Here is a 19375-nt window from a genome sequence, read left to right as displayed (position 1 = left end):
CGCTCTGTTAACGGTTCTGTTAAAGTCCTTTGAATGGTACAGTACATATGTGCATACATACCGCAGCCACGTATGTACGTCATTCAGTAATGTTTTTAATTAGTTGATAGTAAAGATAAATAATTAATATGAACATTTATGCAATAACAATCAACTTGTTATTGATTATTCAATTATCACAATGTACATTGTCACCGCCGAAGGGAAAGGGTAGCAAAAAGAGTAAAGGAAAGATTGAGAGCAAGGTACAGGAAATTGAATTACTAAAATTGTTCATAGACTACTTAGACTTCGTTTTATTAACCAATTAGATTTACAGAAAGGCCCTGGTGAACAAGATGTTTTCAGTCGATCATTAGTGGTGAAGAACCCTAAGGCTAACGATATTATACGAGAATCTGGAGTTTACTATTCCAACACAACCAACAGACGATTTACCGGTGACGTTTTGGGATACATCACACCGGTATGTTTATTACATTTATTTATTGAAATTATACGCGGAAGTGGTCAATTACGAGTTTTAAAATAGTCACTTATGCTTCAATATTAACCCTTAAGTGGTCTGTCCAAATGGAGTTCAAATGCATGATGGCTCCAATAGTCCACTTAAGAGTTAAGCATGGTTAATGGACAAATGTCATTGTCACTGCCTTGATTTTATTAGACAATATTCAGAAAATTTGTACCTTTTTCAGTGGAACAACAATGGACTTGATGTTTCTAAAATATTCCATGGAAAGCTTACAATGGTATCGCCAGTATGGTTGGCATATCCTGAAGGTAATGCAGCTAGCTATAAGTTGTCAACTCATGATGTCCAGAAGAGATGGATGAAAGAAATGAGAGCAGCCAATAATGCAAAACATCAAGTGAAAAGTAAGATACGTTAAAATGACAATAATATAATACATTTTTTCTACAGTCCTTATTTTGTTTTAGTCTTGCCAAGAGTACTGTTTGAGCACTGGTCAATTGATGACATCATTGGACTGTACAGTGACACTCACAAACAGATAGATCTAATATCTTCTCTTGTGGACACTGCCAAGGTGAATATACCAAAATAAATATTCAAAAAATTGTCCTAACAAATGCATTATTCTGTTCCAGGCTTTTCACTTTGATGGCTATGTATTGGAAATGTGGAACCAATTTGTACTAACAGGTGTGGAAGCTCAGATTGTGGTGTCGATAATTCAGTCGGTTGCTCAAAAGCTCAAGGAGAACAATTTTGACACAATCCTGGCTGTGCCACCATCGAGAGGGTGAGTCTATTTTTTTCATTTCTCATTGCAGCTTTTGTTACACTGGTGAATCGGTGTGAGTGAGGCTTTCTGACCTTGCAGTGCAAAAGTTCAATTGTTCAACAAGGATCAGTTTGACCAACTATCTCCATACTTGCAAGCTTTCTCGTTAATGACTTACGACTATTCGAGCGTTCAAAGACCAGGACCTAACAGTCCTATCGATTGGGCAACAGAGTGTGTGGAATTGTTGGTGCCCGAGAAGGGTCCAAAACGGGCACAGATATTGCTAGGTCTTAATTTCTACGGATACAATTACACTCCTGAGGGCGGCGGAGCCATATTAGGGTCAGATTATCTCAAACTTCTCGAATCCTATAAAGGGAAAATTCAGTGGGATGACAACAGCAAAGAGCACTTTTTCGAGACAAAGTAAGAACACAGATCATTTCATCCTGATTTAGAATCAGAAGCATGGATAAACTAGTACTATTGGCAAGGCTACTTTGGCTCAGGCTGGAATCGTTTCAGGTCATCAGGGGTCAGTGGAATTGTCTTTTATCCCACGTTATATTCGATTATGCAACGACTGGATCTTGCCGCAGAGTTGGGCACAGGTGTATCGATTTGGGAGCTCGGTCAGGGACTGAATTATTTTTATGACTTGTTATAAATATTTTTATATTCAACAGAAATATACATGAGATTAAACAAATACAACGGCGGTTACCAAATACCATTGTTACAGTCAGTCTCTCTAATAATTTAAATACCTCGAGGAGGAGCCCGGTTCAGGACGCTAAAAATTCGGTGATATTGACAACGTTTTCTTAAGAAACTGTGAAGCGGTTCTTTTTGGTAAACTTCTAGAATATGAACCAATTTTTCCATTAAAAAATATTTGTAGAAAAGAATTTTTTTGAAGTCGGCAAACCGGGCTCCACCCTTAATAATCATGCTAAGATTTAAAAGTCTCTAACGTCTTCACACTACTTTATACACGCTCCATTAGATATTATCATGTTGTTATTATTGTTCTTCGTTATCTCTTGCCGTCCTTTCTCTTTCATCGTCATCATAGACTGCGGTCCGCCCAAAATGTTGTACATCAGAGCCCAACACGACTTCGCAGGCAGTAAACTATCATGAAAAAAGAAATATCAGTATATCGAACAAGTATATCGAACCATGTTACGAGCAATGAACCTTACAATTTAAGCGGCAGCAGGAACCTAACTGCCTCTGGTATTACAACGACTGTTTGATTTACTAATATCCCAGACACAACTTTCTCAGCCACGTATTCGGGCTCCAACATTTGCGTTATTCTGCAAATCACAAATATTTACAAGGGGGCCGGCAAATTTGGTTTCAGTTTAGCTAATAGTTACCTAGGTTTCACTCCTTCAAACATGCCGGTGTTAATGTAAGAGGGACACACCAGGGTCGCGTGAATCCCATCGTAGCCGTGAACCTGGGCAATATTTGTTGCGTATCATCGAGTTCAACAGTCGAATTAACGTTCGAAAATTATCCTTACTTTGAGTTCGGTGTACAGGCTCTCGTGGTATCCGATAGCCGCAAATTTGGTAGCGGAATAATCGGTGCACCTGTAAGTTCCCAGAAGTCCTGCCACGCTTGCGATAGTCACTATATGGCCATAATTGTTCTTCATCATGTCCTTCAAGAACGCTTTGGTAATCTGTCGAATAGGAAATATTGAATTCGCTGCATACGTTATTTATAATGAAACAATGTTCCATTGTATCTACCCAATAATGTGCAAGTATGTTGATTCTGTAGGTACGCTCAATTTCTTGGTCGGGCAGGTTCAGCAGCGTTTTTCCCCATACGTAACCGGCATTGTTTACCAGCAGGGTCACCTGTTGAATAATGTAGAGTCGCAGAGGATGTAAATAATAAGGATGGAAGATTAAATTGTGCGGGACTTTTGGTAACTTACGGAGCCCACTTCAACTTGCACCGTCTTCGCAGTTTTGTACACCACCTCTCTGTCCGCGATGTCGCAATGGTAGCCCCAACATTTTCCACCAGCCTCTCTTATTTCTCGAACCGTGTCGTTCATAGCTGCGCACAGAAATATCAGTCATTTTATGACAGTGATCCCAAAATAGCTGATCCGTGGTAATTTCGTCGACAAAGTTTGAAGACCACTGGTAGAAATCGGTTTCGAACTTGCCGGAAGTGTTGATGTCCCAGATAACCACGTGAGCTCCTAGTTTGGCCAGGTTCTTTGCAATTAGGCTTCCGACGCCACCTGCACCCCCGGTAATAAGGGCGACCTCCCCTTTCACAGACTTCGCACGGAAGCGTCGAGGGACGAATGTCAGCAAAATTGCCTCGATTATGTAAACGATCGTCATCCCCGCGAATTGTAGCAGGTCGTACGTTAAGATTGCCCATTCCGGAAGCGCCATTTGTCACTCTGAGCTGCGGGACCGTAATTTCGATTATATAAAATCTACCTCCAAGTTGAAGATCACATCGAACTCAAATTTTACTCGGTTCGTTTAAATTCGAAACGCTCAAATACGTACACAAATCTCGACTAATCCAAATTAATATCGAAACGATTCTCTGCAAATTCAAATTTCAACCTTTCGATTGAAATAAATATCTCAAAGACTCGATAAAAATTCTGATCTAAACGTCTAATCTAACAATAAATGTTAACGGTCCGATTTAAATTCAAATATAATAAATTCGATTCAAATTAAAATCCAAAGCGATTCAAATTCGAGTCTTCGCGATCCAATTTTAGATTCAAAGCAAGTCCGGCCAGTGCGTTTTCTCCGTTTATGCGGAAGCCGACACGTATTTTCCCACGACGTTGATGAGAAAATATTGAGAGAACGGCTGCCGCCGCGGACGGTTTTAAGGAAAAGTGACCGCTCTTTTGTTTCTCCATTTACAAAAGATAGAAACGACCGCTACGGCGACTTTCAACGGTAGATACAAATTGTCGGGATTACGGTACGCGGACAGAAGTGGTTGCACCGGTCTACGATCGAGCCACAGATTTGCGGTTGCCGGTGTTATTAACCACGGTCGATGCACCAAGCGACCCTTCGCGTCGGTGCAGCCACGGATGCAGCGACTGTAGAATTTATTCCACGCTCGTTCCCGGGACACGTCAGATTGAATATTTATCGTGTCTATCATTAGCGAAGAACATCCTTCCGGGACGGTTCATAGAACTCGCCAGCCGAAATGCAGACGCTGCCATTTCCTTTGTCTTCCGTCGACAGAACTTTCAAACGGTTTCCCAAAAAAAAAAAGATCTTGCACATTATCTCGTACAGGCGCGTGATATACCGTAAAGTGGAGCTTAGAGATAACATCGACAACTTGTTGTAACAGGTGAAAGCCGCCACGAATATGGAAAGTTTTATTTGAGAGATACGTACTCGAAACCGTGTAACTACGCTTTGTTTCGACACCGTTTAATTACAGTTATCGCCCGTTTCTAATTGGAATTTTGAATTGAAATCGCAGCGGTAAAACTCGAATTCGTCCTGTAACGGCGACCTGCAGTTTGCAACGGTAAAGCACGGACTCAGTTTTTAACGGTAAATTATGAGCGTAGATGCGATTAATCGAAGCACTGGTCGCACAAGAGCGTTCGCGGCGAATCGTTAATTACTGTCCGATCACTAAAACACCGCTTATCGACACCGTGCGCGGACGACTCGTCGCCGAGAACCGCTATTATTCGTTACCTGGTAATCAGCCCGTTGAACTGTGTCAGAAAACTGAATTGGGCGTTGTTTATGGAGCTAGAAGCAGGTTGAGGTTGGCGAAACAGTTCCCGGACGGTCGCGTGCCTGTTCAAAGGCCGGTGTTGACTGACACTGAACCTCGGCTATGCGTTCGAAATGCAAGTCCGGACGGTGTTTTGCCGCCTAACTTCGACCATTGGCACAGTGACGTACACGAGAAATGCTGTCTTAGGTCTCGCGAGAGAAATTCGTTCGATATTACGCTTAATTGTAAGTTACTTTGTAAAGTCGTTCGCCGCGCTCTGTTAATCTTGACTTCGACAGCGATGACAAAGTAACCCGAGAATATCAGATCATGTTGACATGATTATGCAGTCGGTTTTATGTATTTCGTTACGAGTGTGCCGCTTGCCGAAAATGATGGCTTATGGCGCTGTGTCGGCAATTCTCGAGTTTTCCGTCGATAGAACCATTAGTGCCCATCGTGGATACATCCCTGAATTTACTATAGCCAACTATAGTGTAAGGCGCATCGAGGACTTGAGGCTGGTACCTGATACCCTAGAAAAGACCTGTACCATTTCATGGTGAAAGTTTCCTTGCCATTCTCCTACAATCTCCTTTGTGCTCTCTTATTTTATTATCGAATCTGCAATGTGGATAACATAGATTTTCAATAGAACATGATGCTAAGAGGAAAATGCAGGTGCTTTACTATGATTCACATAGACCGCTCAAGGGGGAGCCTTGAAAAAACAATTGATCGAAGTCCTTCACGTTTCAGAGTAGTTTCCGAACTGTTCTATTCGAGCATAAGTTATGCTGATCGCCGATTTAAGTCCTGTCGGTTGCATCGAAGTTTGAATCTTGACTGTGAAATTCAAATTCCAACGGTCTTATTCAAATCGAAAATTTTAACGGGCAAATTCGCATTCGAATTCAAACCTTTACCGGTTTCATTCGTGTGAATGATCCTTAGGTTTACATTGGAATTCGAATTTTAACGCTTGGATTCGAGTGAAAATCTTAACGGAGACATTCATATTCAAATCTTAGCGGTCAACGTTTAAATTTCACCGGCTACGTTCAAATTCCAACGGCTACAGTGAAATTTGAATCTTCGCGGTGAAATGTAAATTCGAATTTTAGTGGTTAAATTCGAGTGAATGTCTTAACGGAGACATTCATATTCAAATCTTAACGGCCACGTTTAAATGTCAACGGTTACAGTGAAAATTGACATTTCACGGTGAAATGTAAATTCGAATTTTAGTGATTAGATTTCAGTGAATATCTCAACGGAGACATTCATATTCAAATCTTAGCCGCCACGTTTAAATTTCAACGGCGACAGTGAAATTTGAATCTTCGCTATGAAATATAAATTCGAATTTTAGTGATTTGAATCGAGTGAATATCTTAACGGAGACATTCATATTCAAATCTTAGCGGCCAACGTTTAAATTTCACCGGCTACGTTCAAATTCCAACGGCTACAGTGAAATTTGAATCTTCGCGATGAAATGTAAATTCGAATCTTAGTGGTTAAATTCGAGTGAATATCTCAACGGAAACATTCATATTCAAATCTCAGCCGCCACGTTAAAATTTCAACGGCAACAGTGAAATTTGAATCTTCGCGATGAAATATAAATTCAAATTTAGTAATTTGATTCGAGCGAATATCTCAACGGAAATATTCATATTCAAATCTTAGCCGCTACGTTTAAATTTCAACGGCTACAGTGAAAATTGACATTTCACGGTGAAATGTAAATTCGAATTTTAGTGGTTAGATTCGAGTGAATATCTCAACGGAGACATTCACATTCAAATCTTAGCGGCCAACGTTTAAATTTCACCGGCTACGTTCAAATTCCAACGGCTATAGTGAGATTCAAGTCTTCGCTATGAAATGTAAATTCGAATCTTAGTGGTTAAATTCGAACGAATATCTCAACGGAAACATTCATATTCAAATCTCAGCCGCCACGTTAAAATTTCAACGGCTACAGTGAAATTTGAATCTTCGCGATGAAATATAAATTCGAATTTTAGTGATTTGAATCGAGTGAATATCTCAACTGAGACATTCATATTCAAATCTCAGCCGCCACGTTTAAATCTCAGCGGCTACAGTGAAATTTGAATCTTCGCTATGAAATATAAATTCGAATTTTAGTGATTTGATTGGAGTGAATATCTCAACGGAGACATTCATATTCAAATCTTAGCGACCAACGTTTAAATTTCACCAGCTACGTTCAAATTCCAACGGCTACAGTGAAATTCAAGTCTTCGCGATGAAATGTAAATTCGAATTTTAGTGATTTGAATCGAGTGAATATCTCTCATATTCAAATCTCCGCCGCCACGTTTAAATTTCAGCGGCTACAGTGAAATTTGAATCTTCGCTATGAAATATAAATTCGAATTTTAATGACGACACTATAATCGAGATCTCATCGATTACGTTGAAATTTAAATCTTGCCGATCGAACGTTTCAACGGACAAGGTTTTGACGCTGTGACGTCCGAGTTAGAACCATGCGAGGGTTCAAGGACGAAGTCGATCTAATCACCTCGATTGAACGAAACTTCTTTGTCGCAGAGTCGTGTCTCCGTCGTGGTTTACTGATTAAAATTCCTTCCCTCGGTATTGACAAATCCGTAAATGCAGGATGGCTCGGCATTACGGAAAATTGTACGCGAGGTCATTGATTCGCAATCCATCGGTGACCGCTGCGGTTCTTTTAGGTAGAAAGTTACGAGATCCAGCGGATCCCCTTGCGTTTGCGCGCGTGTGCAATACCAATACGCTGTTTCATTGTTTCATCTTGCGCAACTGTAACGGAAATTTATTCGCCGACCCCGTGCCGGCTGAATTTCCGCGTATAGAAGATTATTGAAAACCGTGATCTCCCCTCGCGACACTTTCTACACGCATCATTTCAGTTTACCTTCGAATCCCAACATCATTCTCTTTCGGTTCGTTCGATTGCTCGCGGTGCAAGCGGCGCGCGACTATTGTCAACAGCTTCGTTCACGATCATAAGTTGGTTGGGGCCTAATTGTTGGACTATTCGATATAATAGCAATCTCGGCAGCAGACCAATCCAGGTAGCACAAGTTTGAGAGTGCTGTTCAAAAGTTAGGCGAACATCCTTTGCCTGAAATTCCGTGGAAATCGAGGATTTCGAGTTCGGGACGCCGGCTAGATCGCAGGAGATGAAGCGATCAGCAGCTCGGTGAAAGGATGAGGTTCAAGATCTAGGTCGGTGACACTCTTCCCTTGCGAACAACCAGAAGTACTCCCGAAACAAAAGTATCGCGCAGGCATTCCTACTCCGTGCTTGATTTCTAATTCCCGAAGAGAGAGAGAGAGAGGCTTCCTGCGCCATGTAACGTCGCGCCTTCCACGTTCTTTCGCAACACTTAATGGCCAAGAAGACGTCCTATCGGAATTGGACGGATTCGCGAGTCCTCGTTTTATCAGCGGGCATGCGACGTTATCGATGCTAGCCGGGGACGAGGCCTTCGGAATGACACGTTGCACCGATGAGTTCGCGGATCGTTTCATTAGACATGCGTCCCGTCGCTCCCCGCAATGAATCGCGGCTGAATCGATGAATAAATGAAAGATAAGCGTACTTTATCGGAGTCCTTTCGAGTCGACAGGACTGATAAATGTCGCTGTCGTTTTCGGCGTTCAAGGATCCACGTGGGTCGAGTCTTTAATGAGTATCCTATCAGCAGAGATGTCCGTTTCCTGAATGCTAGGTGATCGGTTCGGCTATATTCGACGCTGGATTATTCGCGAGGCATACTGTCACGTAATTTCCTTCTATGGCTCCCGTGAAAGTAAAAAGGAATTATTGAAAATCAAGGTGACGTCGGAGTCCCGGGTGCTAGCCGAGCGATTCTTTCTGTTAGGGTTCGTGCCGATTCCTTGCAAAATTTCGCTGAGACCGAGAAGGAATCGTTAAAAATTAATCGGCTAGACTTTGCGCCGCTTGCTTACAACACATCGCGCGCGTAATTTCCATCTTCTGTCGTCGGTGTTGAATCGAATAAAAAAAGGGACCGTTAACAATTATGCAAACGGTGAAAGCGGCATTGTGTAACTTTGATGTGTCCAAGCAAGAGATCAACGTTGCGGCATTATTGTTATCTAGCGAGATCGAGCGGCGCAATCGAGAACGCGCTATTAATGAGAATACAGTGAATTCTCTTTAATTGACGCTCAGCTTGGAAACAAAAATGGATAATTTGGGAATAATCGTATTTCGTCTTCCTAAATTGTCCATTTTTATGCGCAATTTGAGCGCGAATTAGGGAAAAATTACTGCACCTGGATCGATTTTAACACTAGATTTACAAAAAACAGCGTTATCTTGAAGTACCGCGATGGACTAATTTATTTGGGAGCTCCTTGCTGGATTAATTTATTTGAGTTCAACTTCAACAAACACCATTTATTTTTCGAGCATCCCACTGGATTAATTTATTTGAAGGCATCTCAGTAGACTAATTTATTTAAAAGCTTCTGGTTAAATTTGTTTGTTTTGAAGCATGTCACTATGATTGGTTTACTTTAGAGTTTCATTTTGAAGGATTGTATTAGACTGATATATTTTGGAGAATTGATTTATCTTGGAACACCTCAAGGAACTAATTTATTTCGGAGCTTCTTGTTAGACTAATTTTAAGGCATCTTATTAACACTAGATTTGCGAAGCACAAAAAAAACAGCTGTTTTATATTAATTTATAAAAGTAACAATAAGACATTTGTTCTGGCTTTTAACAAGTATATATATTTTGGAGAATTCCATTAGATTGACTTATCTTGGAACACCTCAAGGAACTAATTTATTTCGGAGCTTCTTGTTAGACTAATTTTAAGGCATCTTATTAACACTAGATTTACGAAGCACAAAAAACCCAGCTGTTTTATATTAGTTTATAAAATAACAACAAGACATTTGTTCTGACTTTTAACAAGTATATATATTTTGGAGAATTCCATTAGACTGATTTATCTTGGGACACCTCAAGGAACTAATTTATTTCGGAGCTTCTTGTTAGACTATTTTTAAGGCATCTTATTAACACTAGATTTGCGAAGCACAAAAAAAACAGCTGTTTTATATTAATTTATAAAAGTAACAATAAGACATTTGTTCTGACTTTTAACAAGTATATATATTTTGGAGAATTCCATTAGATTGACTTATCTTGGGACACCTCAAGGAACTAATTTATTTCGGAGCTTCTTGTTAGACCATTTTTAAGGCATCTTATTAACACTAGATTTACGAAGCACAAAAAAGCCAGCTGTTTTATATTAGTTTATAAAATAACAACAAGACATTTGTTCTGACTTTTAACAGGTATATATATTTTGGAGAATTCCATTAGATTGACTTATCTTGGGACACCTCAAGGAACTAATTTATTTCGGAGCTTCTTGTTAGACTATTTTTAAGGCATCTTATTAACACTAGATTTACGAAGCACAAAAAAACCAGCTGTTTTATATTAGTTTATAAAAGTAACAATAAGACATTTGTTCTGACTTTTAACAAGTGTTATTGTAACATTTGCCGTAACGTACGATATGAACAATCGTAACTCAAAAAATTAGTCATTTTGACGAGTTTTGTGTAAATCTAGTGCTAAAGCTTGAAGCTTCTACTCTTTATGCGTGCACTTTTATGTGCAGAATATCTCAGAGTGAATCGAGTAGTTAGAAACAAGAAGTGATTATTTTTACACAAAAATGGAGAATTTGGGAAGAGGCTTATTTTCATAATTGTTGACAATCGGTAACTATGAAAACGAGCCGCAAGGATAGAATAATCGTATCCTCTCTTCCGAAATTGTCCATTTTTGTGAACGAGTTGAGCGTCAATCAGGGAGAATTTACTGTAATTTCAAGTAATTTCAAGCACGTGCGTAATTTCAATGACCGATGTTTGCAAAACGCGCGACAATCGGGCTTTCGATACCGGTAACTCCATCTGTCGGAAAAACGCAAACATTGCGACTGTACCGACATAGTTGTTTCAAATTTGCCAGGCGAAGAATTTGATGCAGGACAATTTCAGCGTCGTTCGAAATTTTAGCAATCGAATTCGAATTCTGGAGAATCTTATTTATAGCAGAGATTCCCGCGACAATCTCCGCGATCATCCTTGATTCGTAATTCGAATTCAACTTTATGATGCCGGAATTCGAGCCTAAATGGGCGACGAATATAAAAATGACGCGCGCGATTAATCAATAAGCTTAGAAGTTTTGCAACACGGTCAGTGAGAGTTGGACAGGCGGGATAGGAGGCCCGGCAATGTAAACATCTGTACGTTTACGTATTTGCATATTTAGCAACCAGTCTAGCGGAGCAAAAAAGTTGAGGACCATGCTACTCGACTTCGGCCAACGCGAGTTCCTTCAACGAAGATGCACGAACGCCGACAATAATTTCGTCATTTTTTAAACATCCGCTGTTTTTTCCTCGAGGATCGTTTCCTACCGAAAATCTGTAATCAATTTCACGACGAATACTCTTCGCTCCCGTTATCCTTCGTCGCGGCTTCATGCTCTTAGCATCGAATTTACATTCGGGTGTCAATGGTCAAGTTTCAGGCGAAATTTTGACCGTCAAACCTCAATTTGCGCCGCTTAGCCGTCCGTTTGAATGACAACGATCGCGTTGAAATTCAAAACGTAACCGTGAAATTCAAGTCGCAACGTTTGAACTCGAATTTGAAATTAAATTTCAATGGACAGCCCTTAACACGTTCCGTGCCGAGCTTTTTTTACTCGAATCTTCACACTTTGATATTTTACTAAAACTTGATGTATTACGTGCAATTATTAATTCTCGTACACATAACAACGTAACAAAAACTTATCAACGCCCATTCTTGCGGTGGAAATTGATTCTTCGGTTCTAAATTTCTTGTAAACAATTTGTTCAGTTCACTAAGTAAACATGCAAGCGTGTACCATCGATGGTACACGTGGCACGGAACGTGTTAACACTGCATCCGCCGAGTATTTAAAGTGACGAATGCGCGTTGCTCTGTAAAAATGACAAGACTGAATTTACCTAGACTTTCAACAAATTTTGATTACAATGAATACTCGGATCAAAAAATTCATTCAAAATTGAAGCAATTTTAAAATTCAAAATGTGAGATCGGTCATTTTGACCGGTTTGCTATGTTCGGCGTTAAATTCCGCGCGGTGAATTTGAGCGAATCGTTCTGATAGCACGGATGCGGCACGCGGCGCATTCGGCAATAAACATTCGATCGGCAAGCAGGGAACAAGAACATGATCGCAGCCACAATAACAGACAGAAAGGGAAAACTTTCTAATTGCTAGTAGGTTATTGCGAAATCTCGTCTATTTCTTCTGATTTTTTGCCACTCAACGTCAAAGGAGGAAGGGCGTCCGATTTGGGATCCGGCGCGATATCAGCTGTCAAGACCACGGGCGATCGAACGATTTGAATGGTCCGGCTCACTTTCACTCATAGAGCTGTGCTGGAAAGCTGCCGATGCCATGGGAAGACAGCCTGTAGCACTGCCAGGCCGCTCGAATCGCCACAAGTGAGATTTCTCGTGTTCAAGTTCACCGGTTCCGCGACTTTCGATCTCCTCCGAATTTTCGATGCTCGAAACACGCCTAAACGTATCCGCACCTCGTAGATAGAACGGTCATAATCGCGGATCGAATAACGTCTCCGAGACGGTAGGTTTCCAAGGACACGGAAACGCGGGCGTTCGTAGCAAATAAAGGACGGAAATTGTTGCAAGGTTTCGAACGCAGCAGGAACCGGTTTTGGTGATCTCGGTTTTCGGATCTCGATCAGCCTGCGATTCATTCGAGGCGAGCCGGTGCCTTTTACCAGTGCAGATCCTGGGATCCTCGCGCGTTGCACTCGGATCTCTTCGGTGAAACGATGCGAGCGCAATTATCTTTGTGTACGGATATATTTTTCAAACGCGGAATTCGCGGTACGCGATTGCGAACGCCGACGCACGTGCCGGGAATATCTAGCCGAGAAATTTGTCTTGCAACCAGAACAGGTTGCGAATGGTGATTAGGTACTTCTGTATCACTATGCAAAGCTTATGCAAAGCCATTTTCAGGTTACGCTTTTCTGTAGTGCCGTATCGGTCGCTTGGTTTCACGAGCGGTGCTCGAAAACTGTCAGCAATATTTTGCCATATTTCATAATATCTCAGAAACCGGCGGCAGGATCGAAAATTGACGGGAACTTGTACGAAATTGACTCGAGCCGGAGTTAATTGGAGCGTGATTTATTGGAAGTTGCAGCTTGCCCGACCCGTTAAAAAGTCATTTCTGCGACGTTCATTAAACTTTGGTAATTGCTCGCGTTAACGTAAATTTACCGCCGCGAGATTTATTAAAAAGGTAGATGCGGTTTCGTTTTATGCGCTGCACGAGCTATTCGAATTTTACTAGAATGCTTCGCCCGTCGGAAAATTGTACGCATGTACAGTAATTTCTCCCTAATTCGCTCTCGGATTGTGCTGAAAAATGGACAATTTGGGAAGAGGAGACACGATTATTCGAGCATTGCATCTCGTTTTTATAGTTGTTGATTATCGGTAACTATAGAATCGAGTCGCAAGGCTCGAATGATCGTATTTCCTCTTCCCAAACTGTTCAATTGCGCAATCGCGCAATCTGAGCGCAAATTAGGGAGAAATTAGCGTATTAGGATGCTGCTTGGACAGTTTCTAAGTCAATTGTCTATGAACCGAAAAGGGTGTAAAAAATACTAAGCTCTCGATCTAAGATCTCTCTGTTAAGCTCTCGATCAGATTACAAGATTAAGTGATACATTAAATTTCACCGTCTTCTTCCCGATGGTTTGACAGCGAGAGTCGGGGCAAGAATAATCCGCGAAAAGCTCCGACTATTAATATTCCGCTTGGAAATCTACTCTCTCCGTCGAGCATGACCGCCGGTCGTTTTGTATCGGCGCGCCCCGCGTTCTAGATCGTAAATTGCAGAAACAACGAGCTCTAATGATTCTGGATGGCAGTGGGCGAGCACGAAGCCCAACTTGTTGCACAGTATGTAGGCCAGGAATTCAGAGACTTTTGTCGCTCGAAATCCTCATTGCAATCCTTTGCCGATCTTTGGAATTTGCGACTTGCACATCTGGAACAGTATACAGTAGCGGATATATATTTAAGACTACATAAAAAACAATATAACTTCTTTAAAACTGTACTAAACGACTTGAATTTTTTTTAGATGATAGAGGAACTAGTCTACTAGACAATGACTCTAATACTTCTTCTAAATTTTACGATTACTTGGAATGACAAAAAGATTAAGAATCTCATATTTTCCAATTTCTTATCTGAGCCTGTAACGAAAATTTAAGAAATGCATTGCGTAGATCTTGTTAAGTTACATGCATGCTGAAAATTTCATCGAAATTGGCTAATTGGCAAAGTCAAGTTACAAGCGTCAAAAGATTTTTAAAACTACAGATTTCTCACACTTATTGGTCGAAAGTGTCAAAATTCGGAACAAAACTGCTATTTTTGCGATCTTCAATTTCTTACAGCTCCTGTCAAGGTCAATCAATATCGATGAAATTTTCAGCATGCATGTAACTTACCGAGATCTATAAAATGCATTTTTTAAATTTTCGTTATAGAGTCAGATCAAAAAGTTGAAAAACACGAGCTTTTTACTTTTTTTCTCATTCCAAGTAATAGCAAAATTTAAAGAAGGAATTAGAGTCATTGTCTAGTAGACTGATCCTGCTATCATCGTCAAAAAATTCGAGTCATTTAGTCCAGTTTTTTAAAAAAGTTATACCGTTTTTCAAGTGGTCTTAAACATATAATCTAAAAATATCAATTATATTCATCGAAAGGCGTAGGAAGCATTGGAAAAAATTACTACCGTTGAAAATCTGTGTAATAGTAATCTAAAATAGTAATAAAAATCTCAATAAATTTAAAAATAGAAATAGTTAGCGCAACATTGTAACGATTCCAAACGATAACATGAAACAACAAATTCTTCTATTCGTAAACGTCGAGTAGTTTTCTGATTCGATGATGCTTAAAAACGGATTATGTACATGGTATGTACAGCCTTGCCTCTTTTTCATAATCCAATCGTAACAAAACTCGAGCAACCGTCTATAAGTGCATCAGGAAGTGATCGGGTTCGAGCGTTTGTTTTTTAGACGTATGTTACTGCCCGATAAGCTGGTGAAAGTGAAAATAAAGGCTCGCTGTAGGAATATTGCTGCTGCAAAACAATGATATCATCGTACTTAGAATTGTAATTATACAGGAAATGCTCGCGGATATTAGTTGATCTTGGGAAATCGGTTTTGTAACTATTTGAATCTATGGATTAATATCCGAGGGGATTCGTTCGAACTTTTTTGTGATTGTTGCTCTGTTATTGTTGCTCAGCTGCTGCATTTGCAAAATTCTGTCCCTATATCTGTATATTTATATTAGCTCGAGTCAGTTGCATTCGGAGACATTTTAACTCTAAATTCAAAACGATTTTTCTGATGTTTCCATTTTCCATGATTTATAATTAGCGCAATTTATGCAGATTAAATTGAGTCTTGTGGCACATACGACATTTTCAACAGCTTTTTTATCAGACATTTATTGTGTTTTTTCTTAAATTTATTTTTTGTTTTTATTTTTTTTTTATTTACTTTGGACCTTCATCTATTTAGTGGATGCAAAAATTCGTTTGTCCCGATGACACGTATTTATTTTTAGATTCTACCTAGCTGAATTGAAAGTTATTTATGTCTCGACCTAATATTTAGTTGCCTTAGAAATAAGGTGTAGGATTCAGGTGGCTGCCGGAAAAAAAACAGCGTTTCAAAGCGTTTCAATGCATATTCTGTAGTTTTTTACCCCGACACGGTGCGCGCTGCTTTATAATGGGGTTTGCCTCATGTGGCATCCAGGCTCACCCATGTCGGTACCGTTTTCGCCAGCGTGTGTCCTTGGTTCGAGAAGAGTACGACTACCTCAGGTGCATGTGTGTACATTCCTGATAACCGGCCCCTCGCAGTCGCGACTAGACACTGTCGACGTTTCCCCGCTGAATGTTTTCCACGGACATTCGGTTGTCCTCGTCTAACAAGACATTCTTTCCTTTTCTAAGAACAGAAATAAGTAGCCCTCCGAACTCCGAAGGCTTCGGAGTTTACCGCTCTGACGAGTTTACCGCGACGACAATTCGCGTGACTTCGAGTCTAATCTCGTACTTTACATATTTTTAAAGTATTTTGCTGTTAAGAAACTCTTACTGTTATAGAAATAGAGAGTGGATAGGATTATTTAATTAATTATCGTTCTATAGCAGGGGTGTCAAACTCGCGGCCCGAGATGAACATTTTTGATGTCAAGTATTAGGTCGTAAACAATAATTTAACTTTATATATGTTTATTACAATGTACTAGTCAAAATAAAAATATTTGTTTCTATGAACACTGATTTTTTTTGCGGCCCTCCTAAAGTTAAGCATCGTTTATTTGGCCCAAGTTAGCTTTTGAGTTTGACACCCCTGTTCTATAGCACCTATAGCACCTCAAAGGTCACTTCAATTTAATATTCTATACATTTTATCACTTTAACAAGCATATTAATCGCAAAAGTAAACAATAAATTTTACATCAACTGTTCAAAATTTGCTCCTTCTGCTTTTTCAACCCTTTGCACTCGGAGACATTTTAACTCTAAATCCAAAATGGTTTTTCTAAAGTACAGTATTTTCATGTTCCGCGATTCATAATTAGCGCAATTTGTGCAAATAAAATTGAGTCTTGCGATACATACAACACTTTCGGCAGCTCTTCAAATATAAACAATTTCGGTGATTTGCAAATTATTTTGGGACGCGTCGAAACAATTATTAGTGGTGCCTTAGAGCCACCTCTCTCGAGTGTAAAGGGTTAATATATTTTCGGAGCCTTTGTCGACGATTATTCATGATTTTCGCACACTCGGTTATTGCAAATTCGTTCCACGCATTTTATAAAATTAGTTTCAGCTCATTCGTCGACTTGAACGATCGATGGGAGATCTTCTACCTTCAATGATAACAATTCAAGAATAATAGAAACGGACGTGAATGATACTAGTACATGAAAAAAGAAACATAAAGAATTTAAAAAACGAAATAGTTTTGAATAGAACTGTGTGTATGCATTTCTGTGCATTTCTGGTACTCGTAATAAGCAGTGAACGCGCTTTTAATGTACGTTTGAGGGACTTTTCAGATTCAAAGATCTTGAAATTGTTCTAGATCCATATTCTCATCACATTGTCTGAATGATTTCAAAGAAACGATCAATTCAAATTTCTTACATAACGTAAAAAGTGACAATCGTCGGCGCAAGGATACAGTTGTCTATAGGATGAAGAAGGTTCCATCGTATTCGATGAATAATGTAGCGATACAACGATGCAAGTATTGAAATAAAGAAATGAAGAACAGGTCAGCAGAGAAGGACAATGGATCGAAGGAGAACCGGCCGGATCAATGACTGGCTGGCCATGGTCGACCTATACTCCTCAATTAGAAGTTTTCACGCGCAAGATTACGTGTTCCACTAGTGTCACAATCACAGCCATTAATTCCTTTCGCAGATAGGAAGGAAGACGTACGAATTAATGCAGAACAAGTGTCAGACTTAACCGCGGAGAAAAAGAGACCGTGATCCTTTCAAATCCTCGACATACAAATAAAACAGAATTTGATGCTAAATTTGATTTAATTTGTCTAAATAAAAGATACTATTTAATTTGGCTCAACTGAATAGTTGAGTGTGTCCGACAAGTGTCCGACTTAACCGTTGAGAAAAAGAGATCGTGATCCTTTCAAATCCTCGACATACAAATAAAACAGAATTTGATGCTAAATTTTATTTAATTTGACTAAATAAAAGATACTATTTAATTTGGCTCAACTGAATAGTTGAGTGTGTCCGACAAGTGTCCGACTTAACCGTGCAGAAAAAGAGACCGTGATACTTTCAAATCCTCGACATACAAATAAAACAGAATTTGATGCTAAATTTTATTTAATTTGACTAAGTAAAAGATACTATTTAATTTGGCTCGATTGAATAGTTATGTGCAAGCTGAGAAAGAGCATGTTTTATTTTGAGAATTGGATTACTGGTTTATGGATGCAACTGTGTTATTGGTACTGTCGAAAAGATGGGGGAGTGGATCATCTCGAACATTGTAAACAAACCAGAATCGACGCACGAGTGAAGCAACTGAGCAATCTAATGATAATACTGCACGGCGTTCGCCGAAAACAGCGAGTTAAACTCTAGAGTGGTACGTGAAATGAATAACGACCCCAACTCGTCATTGTATGTCAAGGGGTTAATTATGCTAAGTTACTTCGAAGTCGGAATAAGATTCTGTCTCCTTGTCGACAATGTTTACGCATTGAAGAAACAAATGTGCACGTGAAATAAAAAATGCATGTAATAAATATCTTTCTTTCTCTTCCGAGAAATTATTGTAATCGGAAAACATCTACTACTATATCTATGAAATTGAATTACATGACTCGGGCAATAGTTAGCTAGTTTTAACAATTTTTTTAAACATATGAAAATCTGATAATGTTGAAATTTCGAAACGTGGTATAAAAATGTTTAACAGCGCCTTAAAGTCAGCACTCGACTGCAATGAGCTACAATAGAAAAGTGGAATTTGTAGTCGGTACGAATTATTGTAATTGGAAAACAATGGATTAACACTTCGGAGTCGAAGTCATCTTAACTCGAAATCCAAAATAGTTTTTCTGACCCATAGTATTTCCATGTCATATAACCTGGTGCATTTTATACCTATGAAATTGAATCACGTGACTCGTGCAATAGTTACACCTTCAAGAGTTTTTTAAACCTCTAAACAAATGTTGAAATAAATTTTGAGAGGTGATACAAAAACGTTTAACGGCGTCTTAGAGTCAACACACGACAGCGATGGTTTCAAATAGAAAAGTTGAATTTGTGGTCGCTAAAAAGCGTGTCGCATGGCACCATAGGTCATGGTGGTGTACCGTAGGACAATTTGGCGGACAGAAAGACGATCAGCACTCGAAATAGCGGAAGATGATGCAGAAGGTCGAAGAACAACGATGGAGAACCGGCGGAGAACCGGCGTGGCGCGGCGCGGCGGGACGAGTGGTTGATCGATGCACGTGCGATTACCGCGGCCGGCCGTACAACGCTGTTTGAGCGTGTTTGTCGACGGTCGACGGTCGACCGTCGGCTGCCGACTGATGCGCGCGGCTGTTACGAAGATCGTCGAGAGGGTAAAG

General features: G+C 39.9%; 2 protein-coding genes and 1 long non-coding RNA gene across 5 annotated transcripts; 1 reads left to right on the top strand and 2 right to left on the bottom strand.

Moving 5' to 3' along the window:
• The first annotated feature begins 20 nt into the window (after positions 1 to 20).
• On the top strand, positions 21 to 1981 carry LOC117225254 (chitinase domain-containing protein 1). 2 transcript variants are annotated; one of them, XM_076519304.1, is made up of 7 exons: positions 21 to 245; positions 320 to 466; positions 699 to 879; positions 943 to 1052; positions 1114 to 1268; positions 1350 to 1679; positions 1763 to 1981. In XM_076519304.1, the coding sequence occupies exons 1-7, from the start codon at positions 129 to 131 to the stop codon at positions 1908 to 1910; spliced, it is 1188 nt and encodes a 395-aa protein (XP_076375419.1). In that variant the 5' UTR covers positions 21 to 128; the 3' UTR covers positions 1911 to 1981. The 2 variants fall into 2 exon arrangements, with proteins under 2 accessions (XP_076375419.1, XP_033334518.2); XM_033478627.2 differs by having other exon boundaries at positions 24 to 245; positions 1779 to 1981.
• On the bottom strand, positions 1912 to 5756 carry LOC117225255 (estradiol 17-beta-dehydrogenase 11). Of its 2 annotated transcripts, none has more exons than XM_033478628.2 (8): positions 4988 to 5756; positions 3448 to 3698; positions 3211 to 3335; positions 3020 to 3130; positions 2788 to 2949; positions 2639 to 2721; positions 2459 to 2575; positions 1912 to 2387 (listed from the first exon to the last, which is right to left on the bottom strand). In XM_033478628.2, exons 2-8 carry the CDS (start codon positions 3683 to 3685, stop codon positions 2237 to 2239), a joined length of 987 nt encoding a protein of 328 aa, XP_033334519.1. In that variant the 5' UTR covers positions 3686 to 3698; positions 4988 to 5756; the 3' UTR covers positions 1912 to 2236. The 2 variants fall into 2 exon arrangements, with proteins under 2 accessions (XP_033334519.1, XP_033334520.1); XM_033478629.2 differs by lacking the exon at positions 4988 to 5756 and adding an exon at positions 3806 to 4106.
• Positions 5757 to 13303: 7547 nt separating this feature from the next.
• On the bottom strand, positions 13304 to 19301 carry LOC117225460 (uncharacterized). The gene is made up of 2 exons (XR_013032813.1): positions 15939 to 19301; positions 13304 to 14190 (listed from the first exon to the last, which is right to left on the bottom strand). It is a non-coding gene; the product is annotated as an uncharacterized LOC117225460 (long non-coding RNA).
• Between the last annotated feature and the right edge of the window lie 74 nt (positions 19302 to 19375).

Source organism: Megalopta genalis, chromosome 2, assembly GCF_051020955.1.
Source record: "Megalopta genalis isolate 19385.01 chromosome 2, iyMegGena1_principal, whole genome shotgun sequence".
NCBI lineage: Eukaryota > Metazoa > Arthropoda > Insecta > Hymenoptera > Halictidae > Megalopta > Megalopta genalis.
Note: the sequence above shows the minus strand (reverse complement) of the source record. Positions and strands in the feature narration are given on the sequence as shown.

Excerpts from the sequence above, each read along its gene's own strand:
- LOC117225254 (XM_076519304.1), top strand. The coding sequence starts at position 129 with ATGAACATTTATGCAATAACAATCAACTTGTTATTGATTATTCAATTA. Across the intron at positions 467-698 it reads TTTTGGGATACATCACACCG|TGGAACAACAATGGACTTGA; the intron begins GTATGTTTATTA and ends TACCTTTTTCAG. Across the intron at positions 1,269-1,349 it reads GCTGTGCCACCATCGAGAGG|TGCAAAAGTTCAATTGTTCA; the intron begins GTGAGTCTATTT and ends CTGACCTTGCAG.
- LOC117225255 (XM_033478628.2), bottom strand. The coding sequence starts at position 3,685 with ATGGCGCTTCCGGAATGGGCAATCTTAACGTACGACCTGCTACAATTC. Across the intron at positions 2,576-2,638 it reads TTTGAAGGAGTGAAACCTAG|AATAACGCAAATGTTGGAGC; the intron begins GTAACTATTAGC and ends TGTGATTTGCAG. Across the intron at positions 2,388-2,458 it reads TTCCTGCTGCCGCTTAAATT|TTTACTGCCTGCGAAGTCGT; the intron begins GTAAGGTTCATT and ends TTTTCATGATAG.